At 34.0% G+C, this 14,093-nt stretch overlaps 1 protein-coding gene across 2 annotated transcripts in view; it reads left to right on the forward strand.

Moving 5' to 3' along the window:
- Positions 1-14,093, forward strand: part of LOC137241397 (ras-related and estrogen-regulated growth inhibitor-like protein) — a 260,561-nt gene that overhangs the window by 226,961 nt on the left and 19,507 nt on the right. The window contains exon 2 of one of the 2 annotated variants that reach the window (XM_067768951.1): positions 10,085-10,165. In XM_067768951.1, the coding sequence (XP_067625052.1) occupies positions 10,099-10,165 (67 nt within the window). In that variant the 5' untranslated portion in view covers positions 10,085-10,098. Of the gene's footprint in view, positions 1-10,080; positions 10,166-14,093 lie in introns of both variants that reach the window. The other variant, XM_067768950.1, reaches the window with a different exon arrangement.

The following is a 14,093-nucleotide window of genomic DNA, read 5'->3' on the forward strand; positions in this document are numbered from 1 at the left end:
TGGGTTAAGGCGATCGTTGATGTCGACACTCTTCACTCCTCACATTTAATGCTTCATAGTGCCGACATTGTTTATGCTCTTCCAGCTGATTTGAATGCGACCAAGACAATGGCGGCGCCAAATTGGCAGCAGATCTTTTTTAATATAGAAAAGGAATGTTGGAATTTCGGAATAGACTTTTTAGCGCTACAAAAACAATTGGTACACATAAATAAGAAAAGTCGATATCTATAATAAAATAATATTTATAGAGAAGCATCAAATTGTGTTTTGTATAAAACAGCGAACGAATTTATATTGACAATAAACACTTGGAGAGAAGAGAATTTCAATTGAGTACGTCTTTTAAAAAAATTGGCATTTATGTGATGGTAATAAATCTTCAACATACATACATACATATACATTTGTTTAAATACATACATTCACTTGGTTATATGACACAAGTCAATACAAAAGTTTTGCCAATTTTCAGCACAATTTTCAAAAGCTATTTCATTTTCAATCATCTATTTATGAAACAAGAGGTAATGGGTGAAAAAGTATTAAAATTAATGTGAGCTAGAAAAACTTCCATGCAGATAACTCTGTTCGGGCAGCACAATGTCAGGCTAAGGAGTCTTAGAGTATCATAGCACAGTTATAGATAAAATGGTGGTGATCTGAACGATTGCCACACGTTTCATGTTTCGAAACTGGAAAAATTATGTGGTAAGAAAAATAGTTATACATATTTTTCTGAAATGAGATCTCAAGGTGATTAAAGATCGATTAATCAGTTAATAGAAATGAATAGCTTCTGCAATCAAATCACCACACTTCCCACTCCACTCAAGTATAATATAAGAACTTTCTAGTACGGTCCCCTCCATCCAATCACAATATCGAACTTCGAGATTATCAAGTATCAAGACTTGAATGGCGTTGGTTTGAGTTAAATTATTTAAAGTCAATTCGAGCAATTTTCTCAATAAACTGAGAACTAATACGAAGTCCCCTTAGTTAACGCTTCCGATACAAGGAACATCATTGAAACACGAATGTTAAATGAATATTTGCTTCACGCTATTACATAATAAAAATTCTTATTATTGTAAAAGAGTAAAGATAGAGAAAAGTAAAGATTTAAGTCTTTAATATTACCTATTGGGATGACGATGGCTTTTTTCATATTTAAAGAAAATGGTTCTGCTCTGCTTCGGTTTTGCACAACACTGTGAATATAATTTTGCACTAATATTGGATGGTCATTTTTCAAAGGGTCGGAACACATTATATCTATACCTTATCTCAGAATTCGATAGAAAAAGACACTTCCGTCAAATATCTATCAAAAATACATATCCTTATTTAAATTCGTTTTTCAGCCGGATTCTTGGATAAGGCGTTCAAGTATTTTTTTTTGGCTAGGGTCTTTTTGTATAAAAATCCGAGATATGGTATACCATTAATATATTCAACCTAGATCTAAGGTAAACTGGTTTTAATTTCTCTATTATTGAAGCTTTGCCAGTGCTAAATTGAATACCACACAATCAGTAAAATTTATTCAACATTGGTCCTACTAGTGATCGAGAAAAAACTTGATAAAAATTCAGGTTTTGGTTATCGCGGTGAGCTGTGTTCATACATATATTTATTGTAACGAATTTAGGGAAATTCCGTTGAATAAATCACTCCAATATTCTCTATTGCAAATTGGCGGCCACCGTGCTGTGATGGTAGCGTGCTCCGCCTATCACACCGTATGCCCTGGGTTCAACTCCCGGGCAAAGCAACATCAAAATTTTAGAAATAAGATTTTTCAATTAGAAGAAATTTTTTCTAAGCGGGGTCGCCCGTCGGCAGTGTTTGGCAAGCGCTCCGATTGTATTTCTGCCATGAAAAGCTCTCAGTGAAAACTCATCTGCCTTGCAGATGCCGTTCGGAGTCGGCATAAAACATGTAGGTCCCTTCCGGCCAATTTGTAGGGAAAAATCAAGAGGAGCACGACGCAAATTGGAAGAGAAGCTCGGCCTTAGATCTCTTCAGAGGTTATCGCGCCTTACATTTATTATTTTTTAAAATGGGCTTTGTAGACTACTTTGGGAGTGGTAGAATTATACTTCACTTCACAACTGATAACGTGTTTAAATCAAACTGATCAATTATTACTCAGCTTGTGCTGCTTTTATACTCTCTGTTGCCTCGTCTGAATATTCCTCCTAAGGTCTAGACGTTTCACCTTCTAGAACTCTTGTATCTCCTGCTTGGTAATTAGTTACATGTGTGTTAGTACATGTGTGTGTGTGAGATATCTCTTCGTCGCCTTCTACATATGTATGTGTGGCTGCTTTATTGTTATTGTGCATTTATTTAGTAGCAGCTTAATGATGCTAATATTCGTCACAATATATACTTGATGGGTGGTGATTATAGCGCTGATAAACTATAGGGTTCAATATATAGGAACGTAAGGGCGCCAGTCACGCCATACAAGTCTAAAATGGTCTTCGACAAAACAAAATTGACTGCAATTTAACTCAAGGGAGCAAACAATTCACTCAAGACTGCTAAGTGAAAATTAAGCGAGCGGCATCTATTGACAGATAGATTTCGGTTTTCTAAAGTTCTGCTAATAGGTTATGTTAGGTTTAAGTGGCTGCCGCAAAGCCGCGCATAGGCCAATGTCAGTTAGGCTCGTTCTGACACTGCTTCATAATTCATGGTAGCTTACGATAGAAGGCGTTTGATGAGTCTGTTTCAAAAGCTGAACAAATAACGTTCGATGTATCTATCAACGTAGCAGTGCCAAAAATACAATGGACGCAATTGCGTCAACAAATTGTTGTTCTTGTTGTTGTTGTTGTGGCGATAAAGTTACTCGCCGAAGGCTTTGCGGAGTGTTATCGATGTGATGGTCCTTTGCCGGATACAGATCCGGTACGCTTCGGTAACACAGCACCATTAAGGTACTAGCCCAACCATCTCGGGAACGATTTCATACCTCCCTCCCACACCCAAGTTCCATGAGGAGCTTGGGGTCGCCAGAGCCTCGTCTGTTAGTGAAACGGGATTCACCGGTCGAAGGTGAGGTTGAAAATTGGGTTGGAGAAACTATATATTGCGCTGCACAACCCTTGAATCCCTCAACAAATTGTATTGTACCGGCCCTCATTGCAGCAGAGTAAAGGATCAAGCGCAAACACCAAGCTATAATTGAATGCAAGAAAAGAATTTTCCTATTTAGTAACCAAAACTAGTTTTGTTTTGATATTTTGTTTGGAACAGTAAATTAAAGACGGCATTACAATCTATGGATTAGTGCAAAATGGCTAAATCTATGGAAAATCGTCCCGCGTGCACACATGCATCTAAATATATGTATACGAGATGCATGAAGGCGCATAGCACGAAATCTTTGTCAATACCATTTTTGTGACAATGGCGTCACGTACCACTAATTGCTACCAAATAAGATTGAATAGAAACAAATTAACGTTTTGTTATGTATCTGCCAGCAAGTGGACTTGTATGTATGCACGTACATACATATATAATTGGGACATAAAATCGACCAACGTTTTCCTTTTGCCATTGTTTAGTTAAACGTCAACTTGAATAAGAGCGCGACTACTATTATTACAATAATAACGGTAATCAAGTTATCTGTCTGTTATGAGCACGTGGATTTTGCAGCTTCACAATTAGCGGTAATATGACATACATACATACACGCATACATGAACGAGTTGAGTGCTCAGCATGACCGCACATAAAAAATGGCACGCGGCAGAAAGCGTGTGGCGACAAACCGTTAGATGATAGCACGCGTGATTTTAAAAAGGATATACTTATCTTTTTAATTGTATATACATATCTTTCCATATATATATGAATGTCTATGTATTTGCCCTTTATATGTAATTTGATGTAAATATTTATAATAAAATTTGCATGAGTTCATAATTAGTTAATGTGACCTTATTCAAAATTTTTACTGGGATAAATCGTATGCCTAACGTGTACAATACACACACACATAATTGCGAACACATGTATAAAACATATCTATTTTTGTGCAAATCAAATAAGTTTACAATTGCCTACGAAAAGTTTTTTGCAGAAAAGCCCCGTGCTTATTACATACCTCGTAATGTGGCGCAACAAAGTGAGTGGGTGGTTTACGGTTGAAACCAATGCAAAAGTTTTTATTAGTTACATTTCGTATCGGTTATGGTTTCGTTCTTCATTTTTTTCGGTTTCCTTTTCGTTTTTATTTCGTATCAGAATAAAAATATGAACACACGTTTGTAGACAAACAAGTTTTTATTTAATGTACATATAAAAAAAACTAACATCCATATTATGAACTCGAACGATTGCCATCGGTTATACCGTATTAGAAATAAATTCGACCGTGTGAAAGCCGATCGTTAGCGTTTATCGTTTATCGTGGACATTGTGAATTCATACAAGTGAAAAATCTTTCTATTCCTCCATTGCCATACCCACGTGTCAAATAATTGCCATGAAATGCCCATTTGTGCTTCTAATCAGCTTTTCTTTTAAATGTTTCTACAGAAAATCAGACTACATTTTAATATTCATTTCTAAAATCTAGTTAATAGACAAAATATGAGCAGCCAATTAAGCAAACATTTTAAAATATGTAAATAATGCAGTCTAAAAAATATTTCAAAAACACAATTGAACAAATGATTTAAGTAATCGAAAAATGATTGAACAGGTGATCGCGGCTGTTCACTATTGTGAACGTTTTTATCAAACATTCGCCACTTGTATGAATTCACAATGATGGTGGTATTGTCATACGCTAACAATCGCATCAGCTATTCAATTTTCTACGCTAGCTATCGTTGATAAATTTTTGGCAAGAGACGTTGGGAGCTATTTAAATAAAAGTAAATATAAAATTAAAAATCCAAAAAAATCTAACTAAAGCCTCATTCCCAACCCTCTGTTGCAACACCCTGGGCAAGAAATCTTAAAGTGCCACAAACCATCAAAATACTTGGGATGGACGACCTATTTTTACGGGCGCGCAAACTGCCTTCTACTTCTGTTAAGACATACTCTGAAATCCATTTTTTTACTTCTAGTATGTCAAGTATGTCATTTTAAGAAGATTGGAAGCATCTCTCAATTTTCTTCTTTCTATGGCCTTTGTGGGAGTTTCGTCAATTTGTTCATTTGAGTTTGTATAAAAGGCAACAGAGGTTGCAGAAAACATGTTTAGTATTTGCGTTTTCTTTTACTATCTTTTTCGTATAGATTCACAATAATTTGTAAACAAAACTCTGCTGTCATTCACAATAGTACATCTATCGGCCGTGTGGAAATCGCAATATGAAAGCTGATTTTTTACGATACGCTAGCAAGACTCTAGTCAACTTCAACTAGAGTTTAAACTTGCAGTGAAAAACCAGGCATTAGGTGTTTGTAGTAGTTTACACCACAATTTTTCATTTCGTGTCTCCGCTATTAAGCACAACTCGTTTTGTAGCGAGTCAATAGTTGCCGCTAGATGGGTCGGTCCAACACTCCTTTGCGCGCCTAGCCTAGAGAGTTACAAACAAGCATACATACAAGTGAGGCTTATATAAGCGTGATAAAAAGGATGCTTCAGTTCTGCAATTCATTAAATTTTATTTCAAACAAATAGGAACTTTTAAGTTATTTAAAAATCATTCAGCATTTTTACAATTTTTTTACACATGCCTTGTACGAAGAGAATTTCGGCAAAAAAAGAACAAAATATACTGATTTATAAACCACTTCAATGCTGCACTTTGTTAGACCAATTTCTTCAATTATAAATGTTTGATTAACTTCGAAAAGTTATTCGAAACGTTTTTGAACTTATCACAAAGTTTCAATTTTTATTACAATTCAGGTTTTATTTCAGAAAAATAAAAATTGAAACTAATTGATAGATGTAAATCATTAAAACGTGTCCATGAGTCTATATCTATATTTATTATATAGGGGAAATTAAATTGACTAGTTTGGCCTAATCTATTCAGACTAAATAGTTTGTAGTACAACCGTGACTTAGTAGGTAATACATACATACATACTCATGAAACTTATGAAAAACTATTTGAAAATTCTTCCAATATTACAGAACGTCAATGCTTTGTTCTTGCCTTTCATAGTTCCGAAATGCTATTAAAAGTTGTCTGAAATTTTACGTCCATTAGCAGCGTCGTAGTTATTAAACTCATCTAACTTACATCGTCTGACTAATTTTCAGATTGTGTATTATTTCGATTACACTTAGAGCTTTCATTACTGCTAATACTAATAGTGTTTCCTTCTGTCATTGTTCTGCAGAAAAGATTTGTTTTAACTTTATAGTTTGTTCTCTCTGGTCAGCCAATAAAATAATATTATGGCGCAGATTCATGAAAATTGCCATAAAAAAGCGCATTATTTTTAACAAAAGCTCCTCTCTTTTTCCATTCCCGAACACAAAATTAACGCTGATGAGGTGGCTCGTTTCTTTGTTTTAGCTTTGCGTATTGAAATAACGGTTAGGTTTCAGTTTAAATCTTGTAGGCGAAATCAAAAAGATATACAAAAAAAAAATGAAATTTTATGAAGTGACATTTTTCATACAGGGTATATAAATTGTACACTTACATTTATGTAAACAGAAAAAAACCAAACAACAGAAGCGCTCTAAAAATTCCGATTAAATTCCTTGCTGTTGTCATAAGCTCAGCTGCTTTCCCTCCACATCTCCCACGTCAATTAACTTTAACAAATATGCTAGTTACCTAGTTTTCTTTGTTTGTATGTTCTGTGAGGTAATGAACAACATTTTTTTTTTTTTTTGACTCTGATAAGCAAGCGCTCTACTGCGGCCATGCAGATTATTTTGCACAAAAACGTGAAATAAAACAAAATAAAAATAAAACGAATATTTACACCGCTTAATGTCTGCGCTGACGCTGCTTATCAGTCAGATGTATGTACTCTTATATCGTCGGTCCAATGCCAAAGTCACAAATGTGCATATTTGATGTTTTGAGAAAAACGCGTAAGACATAGTTAAAAATAGAGATTTAATTTTGTATTTATCAATCACTATTGGAAAGTTTACTTTTGTAAATTACTAAGTAATGTTAATTGAAAAATGATTTTTAAATTTGTTTTTTTTTTTTTTTCAAAAAAATGCACATTTGTTGTTTTGGCTTTGCAAAATTTGACATATGAAGGGCTTAGAACCAAAAGGATCTAAGTAACATCGACGTTGAATTGAGATAATTAAGGTTAATGTAAATTACTTATTGTAAATTCTGGGTAGGTAGGTTGAACTGGCCGGTCCATGAGGACCTCACATAGACTGATAGAGTCCGTAGTGTTACCAGAAGTTTGTTTTAACGACCAAACTGAAAAACCCTATCAAAAACCAGGACCTATGTTATAAAATAACTCCGTCCTCTTGGCAAATACTAATATAAATTCTGGGTAAATGAGTTTGAAATGATTCCTGTCTAAACGAATGCAGGTTAGTCAACTAATTCAAAGGATGTTAACTGCAGATGGAAAATAACAATTATTGCAAAAATTTCCAAAAATTATTGCAATAAAATTTCGAACGTTGATTGCTCGACCAAAAGAACATGTAGAATTCTTTCGAGTATGCAGTCTTGTTTAATTTTAGTATAATAAAGTGCTAAACATAAGTTCGTAGGAAGTCTCGCTGATTTTTGGCAATTTTGTTTCTGGATCCAAGCGCACTTAAACCCTTTTGGCTCCAAAAATTGTTGCAATAAAATTTCGAACGTTGATTGCTCGGCCAAAAGAACATGCAGAATTTTTTCAAGTATGCAGCTTTGTATCCCGTTTAATTTTAATATAATAAAGTGCTAACCTTAAGTTCGTAGGAAGTCTCGCTGATTTTTGGCAATTTTTTTTCTGGATCCAAGCGCACTTAGACCCTTTTGGCTCCAAAAATTGTTGCAATAGAATTTCGAACGTTGACTACTCGGCCAAAATGACAAATTTTCGCGAATTTGGCATACATTAGGCATAGTGACATTATATTAAGTATTTACAGAAAATATACAACATAAAATACAACATACATGTAAGCCTGCTTTTACATTAGTCAAGTATTGAACCCAAGTATGCAGCACAGACGAGAGAGGGGAGAGGCTTCTTCACCTCTTTCAATTCAGCGAGACTTCCTACGAACTTAAGTTTAGCACTTTATTATACTAAAATTAAACGGGCTACAAAACTGCATACTTGAAAAAATTCTGCATGTTCTTTTGGCCGAGCAATTAAATTTTATTTCTTGGAGGCGCACTTAGATCCTTTTGGCTTCAATCATTAATGCAATAAAATTTAGTACGTTTTTGGCCTGGCAAATATATGGGCACTAAAATGTCCAAAATGGCTTGGATCGCATTGTCAACAAATAGACACTATATTAAATATACAAATATGGGTATAACTCAATTTTAAAAAAATGTTACTTAGATCCTTTTGGTTCTGAGCCCTTCATATATAATATTTCGTTAAAACAAAAATGGCACATTCGTGACTTTGGCATTGTACCGACGATATGTATCAACATTATTTGGATCATATGTAAAATTTTGATAATAATGTCGTGAACGCTTATTTTTATATGTGCTTTTAGATCTATGAATTTCTGAAATCCGTACATATGCCGAGGAAAAGTGCATATTTTAATATATATGAGCGTCCATAAGTCCCTTAATATCATATATTGCCAATAGGAAATGCTCGCAATGAGTTTTGAATTCGAAATCAAAACAAGACAGCCTACAAAATTTTTGTGATTGTAGCAGCATAAGTGTGACAAGAAAAAATATAAATTTAGGTACATTCGATTATTGAATACAAAAACAAAAACATTTAAACAGCAATATATCGGCACTCTGATGTTTGGGAATGTACCTAGCCTTTTGTAGCAATATAGAAGTATTACATATATGCTTAATATATATTTTTTCGGTGTGCTGAAAAGGCGGTCAGCTAGCTCGCAGCAGCAAATGTAAAAGTATTCGTAATGGGCGTACGATAATCCGGAAATAGTGCTGAAATATTCTCGAAAAAAATTGGGAAGCAGTCTCTCAAAAAGGCCCAGAAAACAAACCGTAACAAATCAATCCCGTAACAATCGTGAAATAATCCCAAACCTTAAACTCGAAGTTTAATCTGGAAATCAAACCCGAAACTGTTTCAAACGAGTCTTGAAATGGTCCTACACACAGTCCCTCCACAGTCCACAAATTAGGCTGAAATTTTCTCAAAACTATTCCGGAATAATCCCGAACTATACGGAGATCATACCGAATATAATCTGAAAACTATTGCGAAGCATCCCATGAACTATCCCGAAAATACATAATTTCGAAATGTTCTCGGAATGGTTCCGAATTGACTAACTTTATCCGGAATAGTTTTGGTACGCTTGAAATGGCACAAAAAGAGCATATAAATAATACCGTAATAGTCTTGAAACCAATTCCAAAATAATCCCGAAACATCTTTGAAACTATCCAAAAAGTTCACCTAATAATTTCAAGGTCCATATGGTCAGGATTCCGCAAAACTGTGACCCATTAAAGATCGGCTAACACAGTCTTTACGGTGGCAATTGATCAAAGTTTCTTTTTCTTTCAAGTCATAGAATCGTACCTATAACAGGTATCTTTTATTTGTCATCCGTTAGTGATAAACCATGCATTTGTCCTTTATTTCAAGCTTTTCGTTAAATAGTCACATCAATCATATTTCAAAATCTGACGCATTAAGGGGCAAACCGCGGTTAAAATAGTGTGCCCCTCTCTTCAGAAATAGTAAACCTGCATGTTTCTGTGATTTATGTGGTCCATATAAAATCTAGCCCTTGATGTCCCACAAAGAAGCTTACGCTATACGCAGTTAAGTTGATCGTATCTCTAATACTTACTTATCCTTAGCACTTCGATGTTTCCTTCGAAACTAGTTTTTTTTAACAACACATGTATTCAAGAATATGTATGCATTTAAGAATATTGCAAATACAAGATAAGGACTTTTCTTTTGTCTTTTTAGTGACAAAAAAAAAAAAAAATGAAATCGGAAGATATACCACGTGTACGCATTGCGGTAATTGGAAACGCCGATGTGGGCAAATCAGGTAAGTTATTCACAAAACAATAACAAAAACAATACATTCATGTACATTAAAAGGTTTTAAGAATCAAACAAAACTGCAACCATTTTAAAATTAGCTCATCAGTCATTTAAAAATACTTGAACTTGTTGTTAAAGTCAATGCCCAATTAATTTCAAAATAGCCGACGATGAATGAAGTTAATCCTAAATGAATAAATCATAAATAATTCAGAATGAACTCTTTAAAACGTCAGCCAGAATATAAATGCGCCACATAGCTAAAATACAGTTAATATTTATTTTTAACCGCTGCATTCAGCCGAAGCAGCGCTGACAGGAAAGAAAGAATGAAAAGAAATGGTGAAATTTAATTTAAATTAAAAACACGAAATTATTAATTTATAGAAAGAGCAGGACCAGTGCTCACGCCTCACAATTAATTTCATTAAATGAGATCTATAAATTTGAAAAACATAGGAAAATCTTGTATCTAATATTTTAAATGCAAATGCCAAGAAACCCCTTACAATTTTGTTAGCGGAAATTCGATTTAAATTTATTTTACTTAGGCATCCGTGAATGTAAATTTGAAATTGTAAGTGTAATGGTTTTAATTTCTTAATTAATTGTAAACCAAATATTTGCCCTAGTTTTTGGCATTCTTTGGCCACTTATCTCAAACACATCCATGCACAGACACAATTGTATATTCACACCTGAAAACCCATAAATATGTACATATGTACAAATGAAGATGCCACAAATATTTGCGATTGTTTATATGTAATATCTAAGAATCAATAATGTTCGATTTAAAAAACCAAAAACCCATATTCATAAGCAACATAGGTATATGTATGTGTATAGACACACTCTCATGCATATGTACATACATTATATAAGTTTATATTTAAATGAAAATGTAAAACATCATTATCATCTAAATAAATGGCTAATGGCAAAATGGGGGCGCTAAAAGATTTCATTAGTTGTTTCATTTGTGAATTTGCACTTACTTACATATACTCAATGCATGCATGCCTGTGTGGCTGTGTGTGTGTGTGTTTGTGCAAGAATGACTGAGTATAAAAGAAATTAAATTTGTGCATCTGCTGGTCTAAATGCGCTTCTGACCTGCTTTCTTTCTGGCATCTAATGCTATCTCGTTAAATGCATCTTCCGTCAAGCGAGAATAAATGAATAAATTTGACTTGCTCAACAAGTGGCAATACACACACATACACACAACACCAACAACAGTTTAGAAGTGCGATATTGAAAAGTTAAAACGAATTAGTGTCTAATATTCATATAAACATTAGCATATTTATAGGCAGACAGCCACACACACAAAAACATATCGTTTTTATTAATTTTATAACTACAAACTTTGAAGAAAAACCCAATTTAAATACCCAAGTATTGCCACATAGTTAAACGTTCAATAATCTAGGCAGCTGGGCAGCCGGCAGATATTCGATTCCCTTTGATGTTTGTATTATCAAAAAATAAAAAAACAAATAGAAATAAAAAAGGCCAGTAATAATATTGCAATATCTATTTGAGCACAGCTGGCATCACTGTTGGTAGCCAACAAGGCACGAGCCACAAGCAACAACACAAATGTTATTTGTATTACATAATTGCTTGTGGTCTACTTGTATGAGCCTCATTAAAACTCGTAAATAATAATTTTTATATGTATGGAAATATCTTCTCAAATTCTTATATATAAACCACCCAGTATGGACATATTTCATATATTATTTTTAATTTCGTTTTAGTTTAAATTTTTTATTCATATATTTCTAATTAGCTATTGAACTTAATGGTCTGTTAATTTTTGATGTATTAGTAAATTTAATGAGTTTTTAGAACTGAACAAAACAGTTGCAATCATAGTCTAGAGGTAGCTCCGGTGAGTTAAAGATCCGAAGCACTCGAAAGTACGTAGTTCAAATTCTAATAGCACAGCCAGAATGCTTAACTCTTTTTAGCTTTTCTACGATAATAAATATTATATTTCAAGAACAAAATTGAATGGGTCAAAAAACAATTCCTCTCTTCTATTTCTCCTTCTTCTAAGTTATGCGGGATGGAATCCGGCAAAAAATGTTGCGTCCTACCGATCCAATTGAGGTCCGTAGGAAAATGCTTGATGTGTTGTTCATGGCGATATAATTGGAAGAGATGTTGAATAGGGTTTCTCTCACTTAGCCAGATAGAGTTTAATCCTTTAAGACCAAGATACTAATTATTTCGAGTCAGCTCCTCTCAGCCGCCTACTGGGCACGAACATACATAAAAGCCCGTTCGTTTTCAACGCTCATTTTGAAAATTCTTTAACACTTTTTAACGAATGCTATAATACTCTATATATATATATGTATGTATTGTAAATACTGTAAAGGTATATATGGATGGCAATCGATTTAATTTATTTTCAATACGACGTGTTGAGTCTTTTCAAAGTGTATACAGGATATATGTTAAGCTAGCTGCAGTTCTTAAAACATATATGGTTGACAGCGGTTGAACGTACTGACTGTGGCAAGGTTGCATTTAGGATTTAGGTCTACCCTACTTGGCACGACTTAGGTAAAGCAGTGTATACAGTATGTTTGTATATCCGTTGATAAAGCTGAACTGTATGTGTTTTTCAATTAAATCAAATTCAATTAAATTCTAAAGTACCAAATCGGTCCCGAAATAGTCGGGTCATTAGTTTAATGGTGCTAGTTTCCTAAAACAACCGGAGGCATCGATCCCACTGTGACTCAAAATAAGATTTGTATGAGAAAAATATACACTGAAAGAAATGGTGCTAGTAAAATCAACAAATCGGTTCTGTTGTTCTTGACTTAACGGGGGTTCGGTGAAATTGATCGAATTATGGTTAATTCGACTGAGACCTTTGGCTGGCGAACAAATTAGTTTAGTCATTTCAACAGGAGAGAAATTGTCGCTCTTAAGTTAATCTTCTGTAAAATTGACAGATTCCTGATCAGATGAACTGATTTTTCTTTTAACACAACTGATCTCACTGGTCATTTCAACAACGGTCAACAGTCAATACATAAGCAAATTTCAAAAAGCATTTTACGCTCACTGCCCTCTCTACTTTGTACTTATGACGATGATGCCACTTGTTAAAAAAAAACATCAAAATAAGAATACCACCAAATCGAAAAACACACAAAATGGGAAAACAGCAAAAAACTAGTTTTTCAGTTATCAATACAAAACGAAAACCCTATTTATCGGGTACAATAACAACTTCTCCTGCGAACGAAATGCAAAATTGCGCCCTCTTGTTGCAAAAGTTTTGTTTGAACGAACAGAATTTTACCAAAGTATAGGTGCTTATCGGGGCCCAGAATTGATTGGTATTAGAAATTTTCGATATCGAAAATTTAGATAAATAGAAAAAAACGAGATAATTCAGAAACAAATACCGCTAAGCTAATGAAATTTGGATTTGTTTTAGACGCAAAACATAAATTCAAAAAAATTTTGGAATATGGGTGTGGTACCACCCACATTTAGAAGATGGAAATTTGAAAGTTTAACAAGCCATAAGATATTACATTGAAATTTGGCAAAAACACTATTCTTGCGAAATTATATAGATTGAGTGAAGAAAATCCAAATCGGTTAAGGACGACGCCCACTTTTCCTAAAGGTCTAACCTTAACAAATTTGTAATAACTCTACGGTATTTAACTACATTTGACTGATTTTCTACCTCAGTAGTGTGGTATGGTTGAACAAAACTTAAACAAGTTTTGAAAATGGGTTTTTTTTGTTACTCTTTCCAAAGTACTTTTAATGCCATAAGTGGAACAAAAATCTCCCATTTCGAACGAAATTTGGCATAAACATCTTTTTCATAGCAACAAGTGTTAAACTGCATTTTTACTCGCTCAACGCTCAAGTTCATTAGTGGTAGC

The sequence above is a fragment of the Eurosta solidaginis genome, chromosome 2 (genome assembly GCF_040869045.1).
Source record: "Eurosta solidaginis isolate ZX-2024a chromosome 2, ASM4086904v1, whole genome shotgun sequence".
Lineage (NCBI taxonomy): Eukaryota > Metazoa > Arthropoda > Insecta > Diptera > Tephritidae > Eurosta > Eurosta solidaginis.